A 27,013-nucleotide genomic window follows, 5' to 3' on the forward strand; every position below is an offset into this window, starting at 1 on the left:
AGTCTCTTGTGTAGTTGAACAGATTGATTTGGCTTCAAAATCGACTTAAGGAAGTCAAAATCCAACCATCTGACTTAAAACTACAAGGACCTGGAGGCACAGATCTCCCAAATGAAGGCTCAGTTCACCACAACCCTTAGGTATGAAGAAAAAGAAATGAACAAAATCCTTTATATCTTACACAACCAGCCAATTTATTTGCTCAGCAAGTCAACATGTTTAAAACTAATATCAGAGCAAAATATTGCGGATGCTGGAAATCTGAAACAAAAACGGAAAACGCTGGAAAAACTCAGCAGGTCTGACAGCATCTGTGGAGAGAAAAAAAACAGAGCTAATGTTCCGACAGTTAACAGAGCTGTGAAGAAGAGTCACAAAGACTCAATGTTAACTCTTTTTGTTCTCTCCACAGATGCTGTTAGAATTGCTGAGTTTCTCCAGCATTTTCTGTTTTTGTTTTTGTGTCTAAAACTTGGTCTTACACAGAAGCTCATCAAGGTATCAGTAGAGGACAGCGAAGGAACACTCAAGTTAATTTCTGAAGTTGGTTAAAGGAACTTCGGTTCAGCAGCAGCACTTGATGTTCATTCGTTACACAATGAGTTGCTTTTTACTGTAAAGGAACATCCACTGGACCACAGGAGGAGATGGCAGATCCCTCATTTCTTTTCACAGATGGGCTAGAAGGCGTGGAAATAGAATGCACTCTAAAAGACGGTGACCAACCACAGGAGAAGCTTCTGGACTTTGGCTTTTTCCTGTCAAAGTTCATAAGGAAATCATTGGAGAAGCAGGTGATCCGTTGGAAGATGAGGTCCTAGATCTCATTACACTCTTTGGCTGTACTGCCAATGCAGATGAAGTATCTGTTGTCTTTTTGAGGAATCTGGTTTTTTTTGAAGAGACTGAAGAGCTGAACTTGTCTACTTGTCACACTGAACCCACTAATGAGAGGCATCAACAGTTGCTGGTTAACCACGGTAAGCTATCCAGGGAGAAGGAGATGCGTGATTCCAGGATGGATCAAACCACTAGAGGAAATGTAAAGCTTATTAGGTTGTATAAAAATAAGCTGCAGCCCACAGTTGAATCTCATCAGCAAGTCTTTCTTACACTCACATCATCTTTCAGTTAAGAAACAGATACCCAAACTACAGACCAAAGCTGAAGGGACCTACACAGGAAGTTCATCTAGATCCAAGTCTGAAGGTTAATTCCATTGTTGAAGATGGTGTTAGTACTATCTTACACTGACACCACAGTCCCATTGCCTACAGTGGAGCAGCCTCATGCTGCTACAAGCGTGGAAATCATATCACTACCTACAGAGAGTTCAATTCTACCTTAAGAATAGTAGGGAAGTCATTTTTTCTTCATATTCTGCAATGTCTTCAAGATGTTCAGAATTCTTATCTACCAGCTTTACTCAAATCTCAAGTATCGAATACTTCTGTTGTTGTCCATGCAGTAATGAAATGCTAGTGAAGTTGAAAATGCTTCTTCTTAGGTCTTTCCCAGTATGCAAAGAGGAAGCAATAGATTCCAGAGAGAATGTCAAGAGAATGCGATTGTCCATGCCCTGAAGATTTCTCTCTTGAATCAGTCTTTGACTGGGTTTCACAAGCTTTACATTAAAGTCGTCGTAAAGATTGCAGCCCAGTTACCAGCAGTCATCCAGAGCTTCTATCCCACTCCAATAGCTTCCAGGAAAAGGACAAGGGAACACATACATCTGCGGTTAGAGATTGAAGATTTGAGTGACAGTTATTTGGAGGGGTGAAAGGTAGAAGTTGGATAGAAATTGTAAACAGTACATGAGGCTTACAGATGTTGAAAAATGTAATGCAAATAGTTTAACAAAAGAATGTAACAGTTTGAGATTACACTTAGGGGGAGTTGTAAAGTAATGGGTTCATGGTTATGCTGATGAGACCATGATATTGATGTAATTGTGAAATCAGGAGTCAGATGACCGAGAGGCTCCAAGAGAGCTAGATGCAGAATAGTCACAGAAAAGACGCAGAGTTTGTGTCCTGAATAGCATGTGCTTGCCCTGAGGTCTTTGTAAGTAGTTCTTAGTAAGTTGTTTGAAGTTAGACGATATAGACTTTCTCAAGTCTGTCGTAGGAAAAACAAAGCCTCATTAAGGTAAGACAAGAAAACATGGTAATAGAAAAACTTCACTAAATGTCAGCAACAACACAAAACGTGCATCACCCAGTTGCCCAGTTTGGTTTTTTTTTCTAATTAACATTCTAACACATTTTTAAAAATCACAGTAATCACAGAATAAGAGTGGGAATACATTTGAAGGTCTGGGTTCATTTTGTATTTCTTAGCTTCAAATGCAATACTGTGGTATAGGAAGTGAGCATTGAAATTTTGAACATTTGTACCAGCTCTCAGGACAGATTAAAAAAAGAGTTATTATAATTAGGTCCTGGGATTATAGTAAAGCAGAGTAATGAACATATGAAATGTCCCTGTTGCAATTTAATTCTGATATATATTAGCCACTCTTTTAGACATTTTTGCCCTTCTAAACTTGAGAGAAAATTTTTTTTTTCAAAATTAGGACAAAATTGTGGAGGTTAAATGAAGGGTTCTGCATCTTGCAATTAATGTTTACCAACGCATAGCTGTAAAAGCTCCTCTGTATTATGATTGTTGTCATTGAGTTCTTCCAATGTGAAGCATTTTGGTTTTGTCTTTTTACTTACAGGGCCTGAAAAGCCCCCAAGAAAGTGTGCTGGAGATTAAATCACCTGTTGAAAATTTCCGAATACCTAGCAAGGTATTGTGTCAAAGTTTATCATGTTGCCTAACATTGTGTATGGTATTTAACTAGTTCACGTATAATTACATTTTCTTTATGTGCAGACATACATAGAATGTTTATATTTAAAAATCACATTTTGAAAAATCTCATTTCTTCATTTGTGAGCTGAAGCCTTTTTTTAAAAACAGAAACACTCAGGAATTGTAGCAGAATTCCTCCCCTGCCAAAAAAACGTGGTATGTTAGCCATGAGGTGATAGCATCAGGAAATGGATAAATCTAGAATTGTATTGTAAGATTATTCATAAATGAATAGAATCACAGACTACTACAGCACATAAATGGACCAGTTGTCTTTTTCAGTCTACACCTGCTGTTTTAAAGAACAGCTTTTAAATCCAGTTGGTCCCACTCTGCTTATTCCCCATATCCTTAGATTTTTTTCTCTTCAAGTACTTACCCAATTCCCTTTTGAAAGCTACTGTGAATCTATATTTTAGATGCTATCAAATCTTAACCACTGTAGCATAAAATAATTATTTCTCTATTGTCTCTGTTTCTTCTACCGATTGTTTTAAATTTGTGTACTCTGGTTATTGGCCCTTCAACCATCGGAAGCAGTTTCTCTTCATTTACTCCATCTAAACACTTCATGATTTTAAACACCTCCATCAAATATTCCCTTAGGCTTTTCTGCTCCAAGGAGAGCAACAATTTGTTGATTAATTTTCTGAAGCAGTTAATTTATGTTCCTTGTTTGGAAGTTTTAAGAATCATTCCTTCCATGCTTGAGCAAAAGACTCAGTACAAAATGTTTTATCACTGAGCAATATAACATATATGCTCCAGTACTTTATATGAGATTATGAATAAAGGGTGTCAAGTTTAACATAGTGACAAAAAAGCAAATATAAGTTTGCATTCAAGCAAACAGCAGTCCACTGACAGTGACTCAAAGGGTAAGCAGCCTGAAGGGGGGGACAAAGTTTAAGGGCATCAGTATTGTCATTAATGTACAGGAGAAATGTAAATTAAATTAAGTCTCGGTCTTATTCTTATTTTCCAAGTATTTTAAAGATCATAGTGCCAACATTCCAAGCACCCTTTTATAATTGAGAGATTGTGGTTAGCGACCAAATCCTGAAATATTCTGTATTAAAGAATTTGAGAGAAGTTAATCTAGACATGAATAACGTATTATATTGATAAACAACTTCTGACATTGAAGACCTGTTAAATTGCATTTGCTGAACTGATGATGACTTGAACCACGCTAACTTACAAAATAAGTTTCATATTGTTGCAAATTACTTTCGTCAAATTGCACACACATTTTCCAGCTAAACTGTTATTTTGCCGAGAACCTACATGATAACAGGAGCAACTCCACTCCGTTTATTCAGACTGGTTTTAATATTGAGTTAGTTTTACAGCCAGTTCTTTGTAGGAAAGTGAATGTGGGGTCTAGTTATTACATGAAAAGTAGATGTAAATAAAATCCCCCTCTTGCTGCTTTTCACTTGTTCTTCCTTTCTTTTCAATAGTAGTTACTGTTGATGTGCCTGATACTTATTTTGCTTATATTTTAATGATAGATAAGGTATATTTGAAGTGTAAACAGGAAACCATTTTTGTGCATTGTTTCTTATTGCCAAATATTAAAACATAAAACTACAATTAAACAAAGGGTAGGATTGATTCGAAATGTAAAAGGAAATCTTATGAGATAAAAGTAAGGCGGCAATATTAAATGTGTAATTTGCCTAAATTTTCACAAGATTCAAATAATGGGAGTTTGTGGGTACCTGAGGTGGTCAAACAGTTAGATAAGATAACTATAGATAAAGAAGTTGGATTAAAAAATCTCAGAGAAAAGCAGGTAGAAAAGGTATTGGACCCTGATATTGTGCATCCTAGAATGCTGAAGAAATTTAGAGAGCAACTGGAGGCTTGGAACTCAATCCTTGGATATGGAAGTTGTGCCAGAGAATTTGAAGGTTGCCATTGTAACACCTCTGTCCAAGAAGGGATAAGTCAGCCTTAACATTGGTAGTGGTTAAGTATCTACAAGTCATAGATATAGATAGGCTGATGGAGTGGGCAGAAAGATGGCAGATGAAATTTAATAGAGGTATGAAGTGCTACATTTTTTGTAGGAAGAAGCATAAAAATAAAATATCAATGCCCTAAAAATAAAGATACAACTCTAAAGGGAGCGCAGAAACAGAGAGACCTGGGGTATATGTGTTCAAATCACTGAAGGTGCCCAGGCAGGTTGAGAAAGTGGTTAATAACGACTTATATATATATATATATATAGTGCCTTTACTGTAATAAAACATCCCAAGGTGTTTCACAGGAGCATTATAAAACAAAATATGACCCTGAGCCTCATGAGATATTAGCTGATTAAAAGCTTGGTCAAAGGACTGTCTTAAAGGAGGAAAGCGAAGTAGAAAGATGGAGAGGTGTAGGGAAGGGATTCCAGAGCTTACGGCCCAGACCAGCTGAAGACATGGCCACGAATGATAAAGAAACTAAAATCAGGGATGCACAGGAGTCAACAGTTAAATGAATGCAGTTATCTCGGAGAGTTATGGGGCTGGATGAGATTAGAGATAGGGAGAGGCGAAGTCGTGGAGGGATTTGAAAGCAAGGGTGAGAATTTTAAAATCAAGACTTTGCTTGACCGGGAACCAATGTATGTCAGCGAGAACGGGGAAGTTAGGTGAACGAGACTTGGAACGAGTTAAGATATGGGTAGAAGAGTTTTAGATTACCTCAATTTTACGGCAGGTTGAATGTGGGAGACCAGACAGAAGTGTGTTGGAATAGTTTAGTCTAGAGGTAATAAAGGCATGGATGAGGGTTTCAGCAGCAGATGAGCTGAGACGGGCGATATTATGGAGGTGTGAGAGACTAGAACTAGGGGATACAGTTTAAAAATAAGGGGTTGCCCATTTAAGATGGCAATGAGAATTTTTTTTTCTCTGAGGATCATTGGCCTGTGGAATACTCTTTCCCAGATAGCAGTCGGGGCAGGGACATTGAATTTTTTTAAGGCTGAGTTCGGTGGATTCTTGATTGACACAGGAATCAAAGGGTAAGAGGTGGCGGGGGTGGTAGACAGGAAAGTGGAGTTGAGGCCACAATCAGATCAGCCATGATCTTATCAAATCGCAGAGCAGGCCGAATTGTCTATTCCTAATTCATATGTTTACGTGTATGTATGTAGGTGGAAATAGACAATCTTAGTGCTGGTGTGGTTATGTGTTCAGAAGCTCATCTCGGGGTCACATATGACACCAAGATTACAAACAGACTTTTTGGTTTAGTCTGTTGCCAGGGAGAGGGATGGAGTCAGTAGCTAGGGAATGGATATTGCAGTGGGGACTAAAAACCATGGCTTCAATCTTAATTTTTATTTGAAGGAAATTTCTGCTTATCCACTACTGGATGGCATTGGAAAAGCTGTCTGATAACTTAACAATGGTCGAGGATTCAAGAGAGTTGATGGTGAGGTAGAGCTGATTATTGTCAGCATACAAGTGAAAACTGACACTCTGCTTTCAAATGCTGTCACCGAGGAGCAGCATGCAGATAAGAAATAGGAAGGGACAAGGATAGATCCTTAGTGGACACCAGAGGTAACAGTGTGCGAACAGGAAGAGAAGCCATTTCAAGTGATTCTCAGGACACAATTAGATAAGAATGCAACCAGGTGAGACCAGTCCCACCCAATTGGATGATAGGGGAGAGACTTTGGGTGGCCAACCGTGTCAAAGGCTGAGAATGATGAGGAGAGAAAGTTTACCTTTGTCATTGTTACATAGGATGTCATTTGTATCTTTGGTAAGAGCTTTTGACATGGCATACAGGATCCTGAGCTTTATTGATAGAAGCATAGAGTACAAAAGGAAGTTTTGATAAACCTTTTACAAAAAGGTAAAACACTAGTTTGGCTTTTAACTGATGAACTATGTACAGTTCTGGGTACAACACTTTAGAAAGGATGTGAAGGCATTAGAGAGGGTGTAGAAAAGATTTATGAGAATGGTTCCAGACATGAGGGACTCAAATTCCAGGAGAAACTGGAGTTGTTCTCCTCTCAAGAAAAGGTTGAGAGAAGATTTGGAAGAGGTGTTCAAAATCATGAGACTAAACAGAGTAGACAGAGAGAAATTATTTCCATTGGTGGAAAGGTTGAGAATCAGAGGACACAGATTTGAGGTGATTAGCAAGAGAACTAATGGCCATGTGAGGAATAACTTTTAACACAGACTGGTTAGCGTCTGAGAGGCCTGTGAGTGTGTTGGGGGCAGATTTAATCATGGCTTTCAAAAGGGGAATTGGCTATGCACCTGAAGAGAGGAGATTTGCAGTTTTGTGGAAAATTGAGGCTATTTGAGATAAAGAGGGCTATTACAGGTAAGATGGTCAGAATGGCCTTTTTCTATGCTGCAGTAATTCTATGGTTCTAAGTCATAATTTGAGACAGTATTAATATTTAGAAAGACATAGGCTAATCCAGCTCGGACTTGTGAATGGCTAGTTGTGTCAGACAAATTTAAGAACTCTGAGGAAATAGAAGGCATTGATAACAATTTAGTGGATATGGGAAAAAAATTTTGGAAAGGTGCTTGATAAAATTAAGGTGTACAGTATCGCAGAGAAATGTGACTGCAGGGATAGGACAAATTTAAGATGGTTAACGAATGAACTGTAAGCGACACGGGGAAAGGCATTTTTCTGCAATAAGTGGTCAGGATTTGAAATGCACTGCCTGATAAGATGGTGGATACAGATCCAATAATAGCCTTCAAAAAGAAATATTTGAAGGAGAAAAAATTACAGGGAAACAGGATATGAGTGAATGAGTAGGATTAACTGGATTGCTCTTCAGATGAGCCAGCCAGTGTGCTGAGTGTCTTCCTTCTGCGTAATTTTCTGATTCTGCCACTTCTGTATCTTCATTTACAGCATTACTCCTGTCTACTTTTAAAGGGCTCATATTACTCTTGACCACCTTGTTTCTCCAATATAATTTTAAAAACATTGCGTTAATCTTGATATCCTCGCAAGCTTATTTTCTTATTCTGTCTCTTAGATCTCCTACAGTCTTCCAATCAAGCTCAATACAAGCTTTATCTATCCCATGAGTGTCTTGCATCCTTCTGTTCTGTTGCCTGACTTTTGTAACCAAAGCTATCTCCCTCATTTCCTTAAAGGTGGTGGGTTTCTCAGCACCTCAGAGAAGGCAGTGCAGCTTTGTTTTGTTTCAGCATTGTGAAGGTATGGCAAAGGCAGGTGGTGCGGGTAAAAGTGTGCTTCTGAAGTATTAGTATATGTACATGTTGGAATGCTGACAGGCATGGTTTGTATTTTTAGCAATTTCTGTTTTTATTTCAGATTTTCTGCATTGGCAGCTGTTTTTCCATTTTCTTGCAATCTTTAGCTAATGGAACTGCCAACTCTGTGTGAGTTTTGCACAGTTGGTGGTAGCTGCTGGCAGAGTTTTTTTAATCCCTTGGGCCCTCTTCCTGGCTGGCCCTGCCTGGTCTGGTGGATTTGTTATGGGGTTGTTGGCAGCAGCAAAAAATCTGCATCTATCCTGGCACTAATATAGAATCAGCTTCCTGTGTACTTAGCTGGTTATTTTCACATTCTTTTATTCTTTTAATGCTTTTCATTGCCTCACTGAGTTATTCTTTGTGTCATCCACCAATTTTCATCTCTCTCCAACTTTTGAAAATACCTATTTGCTATGCATTCAGGTTTTGATGTGTCCACATTCTAGATGTTAACCTGTTTTTTCTTTTCTTAGATGCTGTGGTATACTTTGAATTTTGGTTCAGATCCAGCCCAGACCAACAGCATGAAATTATCCTTTTCTGAGGGCTCTGCTTGTGGCAACGGCTCAAAATTTCCACACATGTTTTTATTTGTTCATGGGATATGAGTGCTGCAGTTTGAGAAGGTGGTGGTGGTGAGCTGCCTTTTTGAACTGCTGCAGTCCATGTGATGTAGGTGCACCCACTGTGCTGTCTGAAAGGGAGTTGCAGGATTTTGCCTTGGTGATAGTGAAGGAACGGTGATATGGTTCCAAGTCAGGATGGTGTGTGACTTGGAGGGAAACTTGCAGCTGGTGGTGTTCCTGTGCATCTGCTGCCATTTTTTTCTGGGTGGTAGAGATCATGGATTTGGAAGGTTGACACTAATTGGCATCGAAATTGGCAATTCTACTGAGAAAGTTTTCAGAATAGCTGTTGTGAGAAGTGGAAAAATGTCACACTCGTACATTAGAAGATGCACTTATGGTTCTGGCTAAATTGTTAGGGTTATGCACATAGTTACAATAGAATGGAGGGAACCTGACTACATCTGAAGAGACTTTACCCTATTAGGCTGCCATTGATGACTAATGTGGGGTGACCTTTCTGTCCATGCTACTCTTAAAGTTGACCTGATGGCAGTGTGGTCCCACATTTTTCACATCATAACTCAAGCACGTTGATGCACATGACTGGTTCAGTCTTAAACTTCAAGGTGACACAGACATATTTATCATGGTGGGATGTTCTTGGGCCTGTCTTTATTTTGCTGAGCTAACTGTTTGGTAGTTCTTTCTGGACCATTACTTGTATGTTATCTTGTGCGTTCTTCACATAAACAAGGTAACAAATAGAATATATTTTATACTTATAAAAAGTTCTTTTGCTTTCAAAATCAACATCCTGAAGAAGTGATTTTGATTGGTGGCAGCAATATATCATCATGTTGTGTATAGCCAGTCAACCTACAATGAGCAAAATGAAAGCTTGGAACATGGCATGAGAGTGCAACATTTCAACCAGTTTACTGTTATTTTTCTCAGGTCCAGTGAAGTTTTTAGTACCTTTTGAGTTCTGCCTGTCCTGAGAATTCTTCACCCTAAGTGTATTTTCAATGCCACTTAATTAAGTTTGCTAAGTGGTGCATGTGCAATTTGTAGATTCATGTTTATTTGTTGCAGTCAATACCTGGTAGATCAATAAGTAATTCATTTATTCTTCATCCCTCTTTCATTCAGAACATTGCCTGCTGTTTTGCTTTCTGCTTGTTTATCTTTTATTTGATCCACATTGTCTGATTAGAATAATCCTTAGCAAATCTCGTGTGATTTTTGTATTGAGAAAATCTTCTGTTTTCTTTCATGCAAAGTATTCCAGTTTTCCTGTGGCAATTATTGGTATATTGTATTATTAGAATTGTGATATAGTAGCCATCACTGAGACGTGGTTGAGGGAGGGGCAGGATTGGCAGCTCAACATTCCGGGATATAGAATCTTCAGGCGAGGCAGGGGAGGGGGGTAAAAGAGGAGGAGGTGTTGCATTATTAGTTAAGGAGTCAGTTACTGCAGTAAGGAGAGATGATATCTTGGAGGGGGCATCGAATGAAGTTTTGTGGGTAGAGCTTAGGAATAAAAATGGGGCAGCCACATTGTTAGGTGTTTATTATAGACCCCCAGATAGTCAGCTGGAAATTGAAGAGCAAATACCTGCACAATTTGCAGAGGTGTGTAAAAACAATAACAAAAGGGTAATTAGATGAAGTGATTTCAACCTTCCCAACATTAATTGGGATAGACATAGTGTTAAGGGCTTGGATAGAATGGATTTCTTGAAATGTGTGCAGGAGAACTTTTTAGGTCAATATGTAGAGGGTCCAACAAGGGACAGTGCAGTGCTGGACCTAATTCTGGGGAATGAAGCCAGACAGGTGGCTGAGGTGGTGGTGGGAGCATTTTAGTGATAGCGATCACAACACGGTACAATTTAAGCTTGGACAAAGAAATAGACAAGTTGCAAAAAATTATTTTGGATTGGAGGAGAGTGGATTTTAGTAAAATAAGGCAGGCTCTGGCCAGGGTAGACTGCGAACAGCTACTTGTGGGGAAATCTACAGAGGAGCAGTTGGGGGGCATTCAAACTGGAAATAGGGAGGGTACAGGCTTAATATGTTCTCTCTAGGGTGATAGGAAGGAGTAACAAGCCCAGAGAACCATGGATGACCAGAGATATTCAGGTTACGATGAGAAAGTAAAGAGAGGCTTTTAGCAGGTACAAGGGAAGCAAATCAGTGGAGGCATTAGTGGAGTACAGAAGGTGCAGGGTGGAGCTTAAGAAAGCAATTAGGAGAGCAAAGAGGGGATATGAGAAAGCTCTGGCTGGAAAAATAGGGAAAATCCCAAGATATTCTATACAGAGAGACAGAATGGGAAGAGGATAACTGGGGAAAGAGTAGGGACCAAAGGGCACTCTATGGGTAGAGCCAGAGGACATCGCTATGGTGTTGAATGAATACATCACATCCGTCTTCACCCAAGAGAATGAGGATGAAGTATTGAACTCGGGGAGAGAGACTGCGAGGTTCTGAAGCAAATTGATATAGGGAGTGACAAGGTATTGGAGGTGTTGGCAGGCTTAAAAGTGGACAAATCTCCAGGTCCGGATGATTTGTGTCCCAGGCTGCTGAGGGAGGCAAGGGAGGAGATCGCATGGGCTCTGACCCAAATTTTTAATTCCTCTCTGGCCACAGGGGAGGTGCTAGAGGACTGGAGAACAGCTAATGTGGTTCTGCTATTGAAGAATGGTTGTAGAGATAAGTCAGGGAACTACAGGCCAGTGAGTCTCACGTCAGTGGCAGGGAAACTATTGGAGAAAATTCTGAAGGAGAGAATCTGTCACCACTTGGAGAGGCAAGGTTTGATCAGGGATAGTCAGCATGGCTTTGTCAGAGGGAGGTCATGCCTAACAAATTTGATTGAATTTTTTGAGGAGGTGACCAGGTGTTTAGATGAGGTTAGCGCAGTTGATGTAGCTTAAATGAATTTCAGCAAAGCCTTTGACAAGGTCCCACATGGGAGACTTATAAAGAAGGCAAATGTACATGGGATACAGGAGAATTTGATAAGGTGGATTCAAAATTGTTTTAGTTGTAAGAGACAGAGAGTGATGACAGAAGGATGCTTTAGTGACTGGAAGCCAGTGTCCAGTGGCGTATCACAGGGATCTGTGCTAGGTCCCCTCATTTATATAAACGACATAGAGGACTATGTGGGGGGTAGGATTAGTAAGTTTGTAGGTGACACAAAGATTGGCTGGGTGGTTAACAGTGAGGTTGAGTGTCTTGGGCTACAGGAAGATATAGACGGGCTGGTCAAATGGGCAGCTAAGTGGCAGATGGAATTTAACCCTGAAAAATGTGAGGTGATACACTTTGGAAGGAGTAATTTGACAAGGAAGTATTCAATGAATGGCATGATGCTAGGAAGTTCTGAGGAACAAAGGGACCTTGGCGTGTGTGTCCATCGATCTCTGAAGGCAGAGGGGCATGTTAGTGGGGTGGTGAAAAAGGCATAAGGGACACTTGCCTTTATCAATCGAGGCATATATTACAAAAGTAGGGAAGTCATGTTGGAGTTGTATAGAACCTTGGTTGGCCACAGCTGGAGTACTGTGTGCAGTTCTGGTCACCACATTATAGGAAGGATGTGATTGCACTGGAGGGGGTGCAGAGAAGATTCACCAGGATGTTGCCTGGAATGAAACATTTATGTTATGAAAAGAAGTTGGATAGACTTGGGTTGTTTTTGTTGGAGCAGAGAAGTCTGAGGGGTGACCTGATCGAGGGGCATGGACCGGGTGGATAGGGAGCAGCCGTTCCCCTTAGTTGAAAGGTCAGTCACGAGGAGACATAAGTTCACGGTGAGGAGCAGGAGGTTTAGGGAGGGATGTGAGGAAAAACTTTTTTACCCAGAGGTTGGTGACGGTTTGAAATACACTGCCTGGGAGGGTCGTGGAGGAGGGGGTTGCCTCACATTCTTTAAAAAGCACCTGGATGAGCACTTGGCGCGTCATAACATTGAAGGCTATGGGCCAAGTGCTGGTAAATGGGATTAGGTAGATAGGTAGGTCAATTGTTTCTCACGTGTCGGTGTAGGCTCGATGGGCCGAAGGGCCTCTTCTGCACTGTGTGATTCTGTGATTCATTGATGCATGGGTATTGGGTTCAAAAATGCTGCTGTATTTTTTTTTCTATGCTTAACAGTAAAACAATAACCTAGTTGGGAAAGAGAAAAGCATTGGTTCGACTCACCTCCCTTTTCAAATAATCCCATCAGATTCCTTAACTATGATTTCAGAACTAATAATTCTGAATTTGACTAAGAAATGCATCTCGGTTCCTTATTTTTAAAAAATGCTTTGATTTTTTGTTCCACCATCCTTGCTGGTAATCTGTATGACAATTTTGTCTTTTGTTATGATCCCCGTGGAGACCAATAAACTATAGAAACCAAACTTATCAAACAACCTCTATGAAAAAAACAATGGAGAGGATTTCACTTTTTATAACTTTTCCTTTTACAATGCTACCAAAATAAACACGAATTAAACATCAATAGGCAAATTGCATATATATAAATTACATTTTAAATAGCTGATACAATAAAGATAGATCCCATGGATTTACTGGCAGTCCTCTCAGCACATAGAGCACCACGTTCAGCCACAAGGTCCTTTACAACTTTGTCTTCCTCAGGTAGAGTTCAGCTCATTTTCTTCATGCAGGATTTGGTCATTGAATCTCCCTCTGACAGAAGCTTTACTCCATCCACAGTCACTAAAACGACATCCTTCTGCAGATCTTCCTTAGCTCAGTTCACAACAGTATTGATAGCGTGGATTGCCCAAAGTCACTGTCTTCTGGTTACTCAGCAACACCCTGGTGCATTGCATGGCTGGCTCTGGTTAATCAGCCTCTCCAAAAAAACTGAAGCAGCAGCAGTAACTTTATTTCAGCATCCCTGCTGCTAAATCCAGCCTTCAGGTTTTCTTTTTCTTTAAGCTTTCTACCACACACAACTCTCCTTAACATGTCTACACTGCTCTGCTGCTGATATCTGAGAGCTCTTTTTTTTTCCTGTTTGGTTTCAATCAGCCTCTGTTTCCTTAGCAAACTGAGGTCACAGTCTGATTTTTCCATAAATCTGATGTCACAGCCACAAACCCCCTTTCCCAGAAACCCGAAGTTTTAGTTTCTTTTTCAGTTAGGGACTGTCTCAAAAAATGCAGGCTTTAAAACACAAGTTACTGTAGACAACATCTCTCACACTCTTACACATTGGTCCTGTACACAGTGGATTTCATCACACTTTCTTTTTAAAAGATGTCTCGGCTCTTATTGTACTTTAAACAGTGTACTTTTGGCCTTGAATCATGTATCAACGGGAAAATATTCCTGAACCCAAATTCAATATACTTGTCAACCTTCGACCTCCATCAGGATCCTACTTTGTCCTCTGAAGGGTAAAGTTGTATGGTACATTAATTACTTCATAATTTAACCCTCTAAATACAGGAATCACCCTGGCGACCAATCTCTGAATTGGCGCTAATAACTTTATCATACTGATCTAATGTGCACTGATGATAGGCACTAATCAGCTTGCAGCTTTCCTAACAAAACCCTAAATGGGAAACACCGTTTACACTATTTAATCCCAATAATGCTAATTTTAATCTGTTAACCACTCACAACAACTACTTACATTTATAGTGCAGTTAATATAGCAGAACAATATGCTGCATGGGGCATTATCAAACCAAATTTGAGACAGAGCACAGAAGGACATATTAGGCTTGATGACCACAAGCTTGGTCAAGGAAGTAGTTTTTAAGGAGTGTCTTAAAGGAGGAGAGAGATAGAAAGGCTTAAGGAGGAAATTGCAGAGCTTGGGACTTGGGCAGCTATTGTTAACTCCAATAATTATATAAGGTAAGAATGAGTTTGAAGCTGGTCTTGTACCTCAAGCAGGTTTATTATTCAGCCTGCTCAACAGGGTGATAGACTCCCAATTCCTTTACCCACTGGAGTGTTACAGCTGTACCCATTTATGGGTCTGCCAATGCCCATCATCTGTTTTAACAATGCAATTGTCTTAACAATGTAATTGCTAGATAATGTAATCGCCAGTCAACAAGATGATTGTTATTGGTCCTTGATGATGCAATTGCTGATAAACTGATAGCTGACTGTATGGCTTTCAATGATGGAGCAATTGAAATAGGGGATGTGCAAGAGGTTAGGATTGGAGGAGCGTAGCAATCTTGGTGGGTTGTAGGGCACAAGTGGTTACAGAGGTGGGGTGGGGCAACGTCATGGAGCAATTTGAACGCAAGATGAGAATTTTAAAATTGAGGCATCCTGGCTCAGGTACCAATGTATGTCAGCAAGTACAGAGGTGATGGGTGAATGGAATTTGGTACGAGTAAGGATACGGGCAGCAGATTTTGGCTATGTTTTTAGAGGGTGGAGGATATGTGACTGGCCAGGAGAGCATTGGAATAGTAAAGCCTACAAAGGATTTCAGCAACAGCTGAGCTGAAGCAAGGGTGAAGTTGGGTGATGCTGCAGGAGTGAAATAAAAACAGAAAATGGTGGAAATGCTCAGCAGGCCAGGAACCATCTGTGGAGAGCATAACAGAGTTAACGTTTTAGGTCTGCAATCTCTCATCACAACTGGGAGAAGTTAGAAATATTTTGAACAAGTGAAAGCGGGGAGGCCGGAAAGAAGAACAAAAGGGAAGGTCTGTGATGGGGTGGAGGGCAGGAAACATTGAATGACAATAAGTTCTTGTTGCAAGGCCAAAAGGGATGGTAATGGGACAAGAGGAGGTGTGAATGGCAGGATAGCTGCCACCTGAATGCAAAGTGAAGGAAACAAAAGAGAAATGAGAGAAAACACAAACTAGCAAAGAAGCACAAAACAAGATGGGGGAAAGAGGTTATGACCTAAAGTTGTTGAACTCACTGTTGAGTCCAGAAGATTGCAAAATGCCCAGTCAAAAGATGAAATGCTGTTCCTCGAGCTCTGTTCATGTAACTGAAGTTTCTCATCCCTGGGCCATTCTTGTGGATCTTCTCTGCATTCTCTCTAATGCCTTCACATTCTTCCTAAAGTGTGGTGCTCAGAACTGGACACAATATTCCACTAGAGGCTGAGCCAGTATTTTATTTAGGTTTGACATAACTTTCTTGCTTTTGTACTTTGTGCCCCTATTGATAAAGCCCAGAATGCTGTCTGTTTTATTAAACACGCTCTCAACCATGATGCCATTGTCCCTTTTATTCAATGAGCTCTAACTTTCCTCAAGTCTGTTGTGCACGCACTTTATCAAATGCCTCTTGGAAGTCCGTGGACACCACATCAAAAGCATTACCCTAATCAACCCCCTTTATTACCTCATCAAAAAACTCAAACAAGTTTGTTAACACAATTTGCCCTTAACAAAAGATTTGTCAATGTACGTGTTTAAACTGATGTATTTTTAGATGGTGTTGCCAGTGCAGCTAATGTTGGGCAGGGGGTGGTGGGAGGATGTGGGTGAATATTGATACAGGAAGTGTTCAGATGTGACCTTATTTGTGACTGTCACAAGGCCAGGTGAAATGGCAGGAGGAAGTGGGTGACTGTGATTATATGATTTGGGGTGTTTTTATGGTGGGAGAGATTGGAGGAAGTTAGGAGGGAGAGAACAATGAGTGGAGATAGAGGTTGTAATCACCAGGCATGAGAAGATGCTCATGTGGAGGCTGAGGGAGGAAAGCAGTGAAGATATCTTGGTGAGAAATTTGATATGGTAGTTGGGTGGGTGATGGAGAACAAGAATTTTATATCAGAGGTAAGAAGAGTGAAACAAGGCAAGATACTCAAAGGACAAGGAGATGCCAGAGAGTAGGGTGACAGACCAAGATGTGATGTGTTGATACGTGCCAAACTACTCCACAACGATTTTGACAGGTAAGTTGTGAAAGGTATAGCTAAGTTGGGAAAGGTGACATCGCCACCCTGATAGGTTTTTGTCAAGACCATTGCTTGTCAATGCAGTTATTCACAAACTCTTCAAAGACAAAGGCCTTGTTTACACATGAATGAACATTCTGGAGGGAGATGTGGAGAGGAAGTTGAGAGCTGATCTTCTGGCAGAGCCCAAGAGATCAGCTGTGGGATGGGTGAGTGGAAAAGGAAGGAGGCAGGAGGAGTTCACCCCTGCAGACTCTCTGGGTGGGAAGGTCAGTGAGAGACTAAGATGGAGCATATGCTGCTCAGAAGGATCCAGCGATGTGTGTGTCAATGGCCTCTTCAGAGAATGCCAGGGGAGGCCTGTTGTGGTCTCATGACTTCATGAAGCCTGGAACAGAATCAAAAGAGTAGGAAGATCGATAAATACCAAAGGCTGTGTTAGCGATTTGCAAGGGTAGAGTGCACGAGGGAAGAATGTACAGAAAGCATGAAGACCACGTGAAGGGGTAGGGGCTTTGAAGAGGTAATGAGAAGAAAATGGGGAGAAAAAGGTAGAAATAGCAGTGAAAGTATTGAACCCTCAGCTCTGTTTTATCCCAATTTACTTCTGGTGATTAAGTTACTCTTCTAAAAAGCAAAGTAATTTTAGGAAAATTTTCCTTTTGAACTTGGGAGTAAAAAGATCCTTTTGAACTTCAATACAGCAAGGAGATGATAATTCAGTTTTTTTTCTGTTTTAGAACACATTCATTATCTGTGTACCTTTAATGGTCTTACTCAACGACACAATAGACGACGCTGCTAGAGAATGAGAAGCTATATCTACAGCGTGCTTAACAACCTTCATCAATTCTTACACCAACTATTCTTAATACCTTTTTGATTGAATCTACCAATTTGTAGCAGTTAATGCCAAATGATGAGCCATTTTGTGCTGAGTATGCCTGCTTGGAACGGCCAGATCACTGCTTACGTGCTTTTCACCTCAGACCCTTAAAATGTAGGGATTCATGTTACCAGTTTGTACTGAATTTGAACCCAAGCCCCATTGGCAAAAGATAATGTGGTAACCCAGTCCATTATAACCTAGTGCATTGCATTCTTACCTCTGAGTCGGAAATTCATTGTTTCAATCCCATGTAGGACTTGTCCACATACCCTCGACTGTCAATCCAGTTTAGCACGAGTGAGTGCTGTGTTTTTGACAAGTAAAACCAATGTCTCATCTACCTTGTTCGATGTACATAAATAATCCCATGGCATTATTCAAACAAGAGGATGGGAGTCTTTCTGATAATCAGGTGAACATTTATTAATCAACCAAAATTACTAATGGACCTTCCCTGCTGAAGGTGAGGGAGAGTTTTTGCCCTTGTTTGTTAGTTTGTCTGTAAACAATATATCTCAAAAACTAATGAATGAATTTCAACAAAATTTAGTACACAGGTTCTGGCCCAAGAAATAAGTGATTAGTTTCTGGCGAAGATGTAGATTTTGATTCCAGATTCTGCAATTTTTTTCTAAAGGATCCATTAACATTGGGAGATGGGGGCAAATTGACCTATTTTTTAAAAGAATATTTTATTCAGAATATTGTTTGTTTTAGAATGCTGTTGTGGTGCAATTTGTCACAGCTATCAAAGTATGAGCAGAGTTTTCAGAGCAGGTTGTTGAAAATGGATTGGCCTGAAGCCTCCCCGGTGAGATGGAAGTTCTTAATAAAAAGATTTCTTTTTTCAGCTTTGTAGTTGGAGCATCAGCCAGGGAAAGACCTCAAGGAAGAACTGTGTAATTGCAATAATAGAGTTAATAGAGCATGGGGGAGTTATGCACTCTACTGAGTGCCCCCTTCACTTGTTTCTGTGCAACATTTTTTTCAGTTTTCTCACCCCGGTATGCTTGATAGCCAGGTAGCTATCTTATTACAATAATTGGATTTCTTCATAATTGAGCCTGTTTTGCTTCTGTTTGTATTATCGTACAATGTATGTAATGTTCTAGATCTCCCCTATCATTTTATGTTCAAATTGCTTTATTGCAATTTCTGCCCATATCTCTGTTGACCTTAAGCAGGTTAATGTCAATGACATTCTTGCAACTGTGTGTGAAATATGACCATGCTTGTGCTGTTCAATCTCTCTGGTGTTTGACATTATAGATTATTTGCCGCTCCACTATCATTCTCTCCATAGCACCACCCTTATTTGATTCCACTCCTATCTGCTGTACGAATGCTACAATTATGAAGTTGTATATTTACGATGAATGTTAATCAAAGAGCAACATTCTTTAGTCTTTAATCCCTTTACTATCATTCGTTAATGAAGGAGAAACTTGAGATTTACCATCCAGGGTTTGTTACATGCCGAAAGTTTTCCCAAGTAAGTGAGGTCAGCCGATCTAAAGCTAAATGTGATATGAAGTGCTGCTGATGCAAGCTGTTGATGATTGATGCTGCTGGTGCTTTAGGTCAGAGAAAATCCCTGTTAAGAGCATTGATTCCGTGCCTGTGGCAATTATATGGGTTGTTTACTGAATAAGGCTGCTTCTGGTGCTGTTGTAGTCTAAAGGAGGCTCGAATTTTGGTAGTGACACCTAAATAATTTTTTTTTCCCTAGGATTGCCTAATTCATGGTAGGTTTTGCTGCCACTGCTGGGATGTGTTATTCGGCTATGCTTTTTTTATTGTGCTAATGCTGTTTGAACTCTCTAGGTGGCAGTGTAGTATCAGCAATCAAAATTTGATCACCCTGCAACTTCAAGACTTTGTAACCTGCAATAAAGATTCAATTCCATTTATTTTAAATTGCACAGTATTAAACAAATTGGTTGACCACATTGGCACAAATGTACTGAAAGGACATCAGTGCTTAATAGTTCAGTACTTCAATATTTTACATTCTCTAATAGCCTGTTCTCTGTTTAAGCAGAGGCTAGATTTGGAAAAATTTGCATATGATCTTCAAAATTAGTTTTATGGCCAGCTTAAAAAGCTGCCCATTTTATTCAGCGGACGTCTTTTTCAGCTGCTGTTCGAGGAGTGTGCTTCTGATTTCCCATAAACAACATAAGTAACAGTTAATGTTTCAGATCAGTGACTTTTCAACAGTTGAAAGGTCACTAACCTGCAATGTAACTCTGCTTCTCACCCCACAGATGCTGCCAGACTTGACTATTTCCAACATTTTCTGTTTTTCTTTCAGATTTTGTCTTTATTGTTCATATGGTATTTTGATGATTGAATTTTACCCATTTAACTAACAAGTGAAGAGAGCACTCAGTAGAGCGCATACTTCTTTCAATGTTGCTTTAATTCAACGTTATTACATTATTGCAATAAGTTTTACCTTGAGGCTTTTCCCTGCCTGGCTAAGATTTTGTAACTACTAAATTGAGAAAAAAAGTTTTATTAAGAGCTTCCATCTCACCGAGAAGGCTTCAGGCCAATCCTCATCCAATAACTTGCTCTAAAAACTCTGTTCACGTTTTGACAGCCATGACAAATTACATCATAGCACCTGAGACAATGCACTATATTCTAAAGCAATTGACAATATCCTAATTAAAACAACGTATGACATTCTTTTAAAAACATCAATTTGTCCTATGCCCCAAAGTTAACATATTCTTCAAAACTTTCCAGGATCTGGATCTGTATCTTTGTCACAAACTAATCAGGTCTTCCTTAGGCTATACCCTATCCCTAAGTGAAATCTGTTCTTTAGTTTTGGAGATATTATTTACAGATAAGCAGATTAACGAATAGGGGCAAAAGCATTTCCACTGCCTACCTTCTGCGGTGAACATAAATCTACACAAACAAATCTCTTACTGAAGGGTGTTTTTATTTTCATGCAAAAAGAACATATACTGAGCATTCACTATTTCGGTCACTCAAGATTATGATTGATGCTTGAACAACATGGGTTTTTGACGCCATGTCTTAGTCAATTGGATCAGGTTCAGCTGTGCTAATGTTGGAACAAATTTTGTTGTAGCCTTGTGTAAGATAAATAACTGGATCTTGGATATCAGAGAAAAGACTTCGTGAAATGTGGGAATTTCCAATGATGTGAAGTGGCTGGATGCTTGCTCATATGCTAGGTCATCATTGTCACAGGCTGTGGCACTTGTAGAAGTCAATTAAATTTTGCTATCTGAATTCAGTCGGGGATTTCTCAATGGGAGTGTCCATTTATACAGGTTTCACTGTATACAAAACAATCAAGTTGTATTTGTATGTCACCTTCAACATAGTAAAACATCCCAAGGCGCTTCACAGGAGTGTCATCAAAACACAATTTTACACTGAGTCACATTTAGGAGATATTAATGCAGGTGGCCACAACTTGGTCAAAGAGGTCATTTTTAAGGAACATTTTAATAGAGAAGGGAGGAAGAAAGATGAAAAGGCTTAGGGAGGGAATTCCAGAGCTTAGGGTCTTGGAAACTGAAGACCTGATTGCCAGTGTTAGAGCATTTAAAATTGGGCATACGCAAGAGGCCATCTAGAATTGGAGGAGCACAGACATTTCAGGCGGCTGTGAGGCTGGAGGAAGTTAGGGAGGGGAGAGGCTCTGGAGGGATTTGAAAACAAGGATGAGTATTTTAAAACTAGGATGAGTATTTTAAAACTGAGGCTAGGAACCAATGTGAGCCAGCAAGCACGGGTAAATGGGGCTGATGAGGCAGCAGAGTTTTGGATGAGCTGAAGTTTATGAAGGGTGCAAGTTAGAAGGGTGACCAGGAGCACATGGGGATAGGCGAGTCTGGAGGTAACAAAGCCATGGATGAGGATTTCAGCAGTAGCTGAGCAAAGACACATTTGGTTGTATGGAGGTGGAAGTAGGCAGCCTACCGAGAATAGAAATGGACCTGGGATCAACTGCTGGGCACATTCTCCAATTCAAGTGTCAAATTTTGGGATCTTTTGACCATTTTCTACAGAGATTTTGAAGAAAAAGTTGTTGCCTTTAAAATGTGTTTTAAAGCACAGTGTATTCATGCAAGTTTTTAACTAATGGTTGTTTCTGCATCGACAGTTTTTTAAAAAAGCCATTTGCTAGGCTGTCTTGGCAATTGAGAAACATCCCAAGTCCACTCTGTTATAAAGTCTTTGGTCCCTTTACTTGTTCTGAAATGAAGAGGATAAAATACAGACGGAGTCACATGTAGGCATTTAGTGTTTTGAAACGGGAGGGTACAAGATGGTTAAACTTGCACTTTAACAAGTTCCTGCTGGTTGCCATTTCTTAACCCATACCTTTCTAAATGCACGCTAATTTTATCTCGAATTACTTAATGACACATACATTTGGCAAACAATAGATGAATTTCACTTATTTGACTTCCCCCTCTCCATATTCCTTTGTTCCTTGTTCCCACGCTGATTACAGTTGCGAAGAAGACCTTACAATCTATGCATTGCCTAGCAATGTTAGTCAGAAATAACCATCAGGAAATGCATGAAAGCAGCTAAAAGTCAGGAATCTGCCCCAATGTACATTTACTTTATCCTGGTTCCTACAGAGAGCCAACTGCTCATTGCTTAGGATTCCTGCCACAGAGTGACCCAGATCAGTAACATGATGAAGTATAAGGATTGAGCACTGTGATACAGTAATTGAGGTTGCAGTAATTGAGGAGCATCTCTGCACTGCTTTAAGTTCTGATTCGAATTCAGAACTGTAATTGATGACACCCTGTAAATGCAGCACCTTGTGTGTGTTAAGGCAGTGTTGTCCAGTATGTAAGTCATGAATAGTTTGGAATCTCAATGTGGCTAATCATATTTTGATTTTTTTTTTAGGTATGTGATCTCAATATTCATAATGTCAAAATGTATGCATACTTTTACTATCTTCCCCAAAATGCATTAGACAAAGCACAGAATTGCTAAGTGTTTTCTGGTTACTGTGTGTGCTTTACTTCCTTGGTTACTGCAATTTGGTTCCCTGTTGCTGGTGTGTAACGTGCAGGAGAGGGTGTGGCGTAGTGGTCTTGTCACTGGACTGGTAATATGGAGGCCTATGGTCTGGGGGCAGGAGTTCAGCGGGTGGTGTTTAAATTCAATTAATAAATCTGGAATTAAAAGCTAGTCAATTGTTGTAAAAACCCACTAGGCTCACAAATGCCCTTTAAGGAATAAATCTGCCGTCCTCACCTGGTCTGGCCTACACCTAGGGCTTGTGCCATTCAGTGAGCCATCCCAATATCTAGTCAAGCAAAAGCCTGACATAGTCATACTCAGGGAATCATATCTTACAGGTGATGTCCCAGCCTCTGGCAGACCTACTAGAGGTGTGGCACAGTGGAATACAGTTGGGTAGGAGTTGACCTGGGAGCCCTCAGCATTGACTCTGAAGTCTCATGGCATCAGGTCAAACATGGACAAGGAAACCTTGTGTTGGCTACAACCTACTGTCCCTGTCAGCTGGTGAATCACTTGAACGCCACTTGAAGGAAACTGGGAGTGGCAAGGGCACAGAATATACTCTGAGCAGTGACTTCAATATCCATCACCAGGAGTGGCTCAGTAGTACCACTGCTGACTGAGCAAGCCAAGTCCTAAAGAACATAGCTACTAGACTGGGTCTCTGGCAGGTGGTAAGGGAACCAACAAGAGGGCAAAGCCTACTTGACCTTGTCCCCACCAACCTACCTGTCGCAGATGCTCCTGTCTATGTCAGTATTTGTAGGAGTGACTACCTGGTGGAGACAAAGTCCCATATTCACATTAAAGATACCTGCCATTGTTTTGTGTGGCACTACTACTGTGCTAAATGAGATAGATTTTGAACAGATCTAGCAGCTCAAAACTGGGCATCCATGAGGCCTCGTGGGCCATCAGCAACAGCAGATTTTATACAACCACAATCTGTAACCTTGTGGCCTGGCATATCTCTTACTCTACCATTACTATCAAGATGGAGGATCAACCCTGGTTCAATGAAGAATGCAGGAGGGTATGCCAGGTGCAGCACCAGGTATACCAAAAAATGCTGATGAAGCTACAGCACAGGACTGCTTGCATGCCAATACAGCGGAAGCAGCATGCGATAGACAGAGCTAAGCGATCCCACAACCAACGGACCAGATCTAAGCTCTTCAGTCCTGCCACATCCCGTCGTGAAAGGTGGTGGACAATTAAACAACCAACAGGAGGAGGAGGATTCACAGATATCCCCATCCTCAATGTTGCAGGAGTCCAGCACAGCAGTGCAAAAGAGATAGCTGAAGCATTTGCAGCCGTCTTCAGCCAGAAGTGCTGAGTGGATGATCCATCTCGGCCTCCTCTGGGGGTCCCCAGCATCACAATTGCCAGTCTTCAGCCAATTCAATTCAATTCAATCCACGTGATATTAAAAAACGGCTGAAGACTGGATAGAGCAAAGGTTATGGGGCTGGGCAACGTTCCAGCAATTGTACTGAAAACTTGTGCTCCAGAACTAGCCGTGCTCCTAGCTAAGCTATTCATGTACAGCTGTAAAACTAGCATCTACCCAGCAATGTGAAAAATTGCCCAGGTATGTCCTGTTCACAAAAAACAGGACAAATCCAACCCAGCTAATTACTTGCCCCATCAGTCTACTTTCAATCATCAGCAAAGTGATGGAAAGTGTCAATGTCAATACTATAAAGCGGCACTTACTCAGCAATAACCTGTTCACTGACAGTCAGTTTGGGTTCTGCCAGGGTCACTCAGCTCCTGACCTTGTTCCAGCCTTGGTCCAAACATGGACAAAAGTACTAAACTGCAGAGGTGAAGTGCGAGTGACTGCCCTTGACATCAAGGCAGCAAGTGACCGAGTGTGACATCAAGGAGTCCTAGAAAAACTCAAGTCAAGGGGAAAACTCTCCACTGATGAGTCATGCCTAGCAGAAGAGAAGATGGTTGTGAATGTTGGAGGTCAATCATCTTAATCCCGGGACATCACTGCAGGAGTGTCCTTGGCCCAATCATCTCCAGCTGCATCTTCAATTACTTTCCCTCCACCATAAGGTCAGAAGTTGGGATGTTTGCCGCTGATTGTACAATGTTCACCATTTGCAACTCCTCAGATACTGAAACAGTCCATGTTCATTTAGAGCAAGACCTGGACAATGTTCAGCTTTGGGCTGATAAATGGTAAATAATGTTCGTGTCAGGCAATGACCATCTTCAATGAAAAGGTATCTAACCCTTGACATTCACTGGCATTGTGAATCCCTCACCATCAGCATCCTGGACTGGGGGTTGTTACCATTGACTAGAAACTGGACTGGAACAGCCATATAAATGCATTGACTACAAGAGCAGGTTGGTGGCTGGGAGTCCTACAGAGAGTAACTCTCCTCCTGACTCCCCAAAGCCTGTCCACCATCTATAAGGCATAAGTTAGGAGTGTGATAAATACTCTCTACTTGCCTGGAGAGTGCAGCTCCAACAACACTCAAGAAGCTCAACACCATCCAGGACAAAGCCCGCTTGATTGGCACCCCATCCACCATCTTCAACATTCACTCCCTCCACCACCGATGCACAGTGGCAGCAGTATGTACCATTTACAAGATGCACTGCAAAAACTCACCAAGACTCCTTCAACAGCACCTTCCAAACCTGTGACCTCTACCACCTAGAAGGACAAGGGCAGCAGATGAATAGGAACAATTCTACCTGCAAGTTCCCCTCCAAGTCACACCACATTCTCTCTCGGAACTATATTACTATTCCTTCACTGTTGCTGGGTCAATATCTTGGAACTCCCTAATAGCACTTTGGGTGTTCCTACAGCACATGGATTACAGCTGTTCAAGAAAACAACATCATCTTCTCAAGGGCAAATTAGACATTCGGCTCTAAGGGAGTACCAGGAATATTGAATGGAGAGAAGAGCTGTCATCGTGGTCATCTCAATCAACTCAAAGCACCGATCCAGACCTGCAGGGGAAAAAGAAAGGAGCCAATAATGATCAATTCCAGCGGGTTTCTCATGGCAAACGTCAAGGAGTATCCAACCATGACCAGGATGGAGATTTAAGGGCGAGTCTAGCATATCCAGCTGTGTGAGTGAACATCGTCACAAATCACAGCGATGAAGTAGAAGTATCAACCTTGCTAAGAATTGCTATAGCTAATTCATGCAAGAATACAAAATTTTGGGGGGGAAAAAAAAGACTGAAGTTTCACACCAAATGGTAGTATCTGTATGTGTTCACTTCAATATACATGTGAAGCACATTTCCCTGTATTATGTGCAAGTTGCTTTGACTAAAATTAGTGACTGTGACTAAATCAGTTGCTGGTGTTGGTGCATTTGTGGTTCATCAATGATTTCTACAATATCAACACTGCAAAGTCATGCAGATTGAACCTGGGAGGTTTCCATTCGTTACTCTTCACTGATTTCAGTTGACAGGGGTGCTGCAATTTGTGATGGGGGGTGGTGTTTTGTTCTGGTGAAGGGAACTTTAGAAATCTAAAGAAAAAAATTGAGGCGACAGAGTAGTGTAGCAATTAGGGCAAAGGTAAACAGAGTGGATCAGCAAGGTACAGGGAGGTTAACATTAATAGTGCATCAGGGAGTAAGGTCCATGCAAGTAATAGTAATAAATAAAACTAAAGGCTGTTTTATCTGCATGAAGAATTCACAGTAAGATAGTTGAGCTAGAAGCACAAATAGAAACAAATGGTTTAGATCTAATTGCCATTATAGAGACATGAATGTAAGGTTGCTAATGTAGGGAAATAAATATTCCAGTGTACACCACATTTCGAAAAGACAGAATGAAGAAGGAAGAGGAGCAGCCCTGATGGAAAAGGATGACTTGAGGACAGTAGTGTGAGGGAATGTTGGCTCAGAAGGTCAGTAAGTAGAATCAGTATGCATGGAGATTAGGAAGAGCAAAGGTCAGAAAGCACTGGTGGGGGCAGTTTATAGGCCCTCTGACTATAGTTATTCCATTGGATAGAGCATTAAGCAGCAAATAATTAGAGCTTGCAACAAAGGCAATGTAATAATCTTCATATAGACTTTAATCTTCATATAGACAGGACCAATCAAGTTGGCGAAGGTGGTCTGAAAGATGAGTTTGTAGAATGCTTTCATGGCAGTTTCCTGAAACAATATATTGTGGAATCAACCAGGGTTGATAGTATTTTAGATCGATTATTGTGCAATGAAGTAGAGTTAAATATAATCTGCTAGTAAAATATCTATTGGGAAATAGTGATCACAATGTAGTTGAATTCCATATTAAGTTTGAAAGTAACAGCCCGAAACAAGAATCTTAAACTTAAACTATAACTTAGTAATGAGAGGAGAACTATCTACAGTTGATTGAGTAAATAGACTCAATAGTATGGTGATAAATAAACAGTGGGAAGCATTTAAAGAAACAATTCAAAA

At 40.6% G+C, this 27,013-nt stretch overlaps 1 protein-coding gene across 3 annotated transcripts in view; it reads left to right on the forward strand.

Moving 5' to 3' along the window:
- The window catches only part of vps50 (VPS50 EARP/GARPII complex subunit), a 204,974-nt gene that overhangs the window by 8,109 nt on the left and 169,852 nt on the right, over positions 1–27,013 (forward strand). For all 3 annotated transcript variants that reach the window (XM_041183726.1, XM_041183727.1, XM_041183728.1), the window contains exon 2: positions 2,723–2,794. In XM_041183726.1, coding sequence (XP_041039660.1) covers positions 2,723–2,794 — 72 coding nt within the window. The remainder of the gene's footprint in view (positions 1–2,722; positions 2,795–27,013) is intronic.

Source organism: Carcharodon carcharias, chromosome 3, assembly GCF_017639515.1.
Source record: "Carcharodon carcharias isolate sCarCar2 chromosome 3, sCarCar2.pri, whole genome shotgun sequence".
Taxonomy (NCBI): domain Eukaryota; kingdom Metazoa; phylum Chordata; class Chondrichthyes; order Lamniformes; family Lamnidae; genus Carcharodon; species Carcharodon carcharias.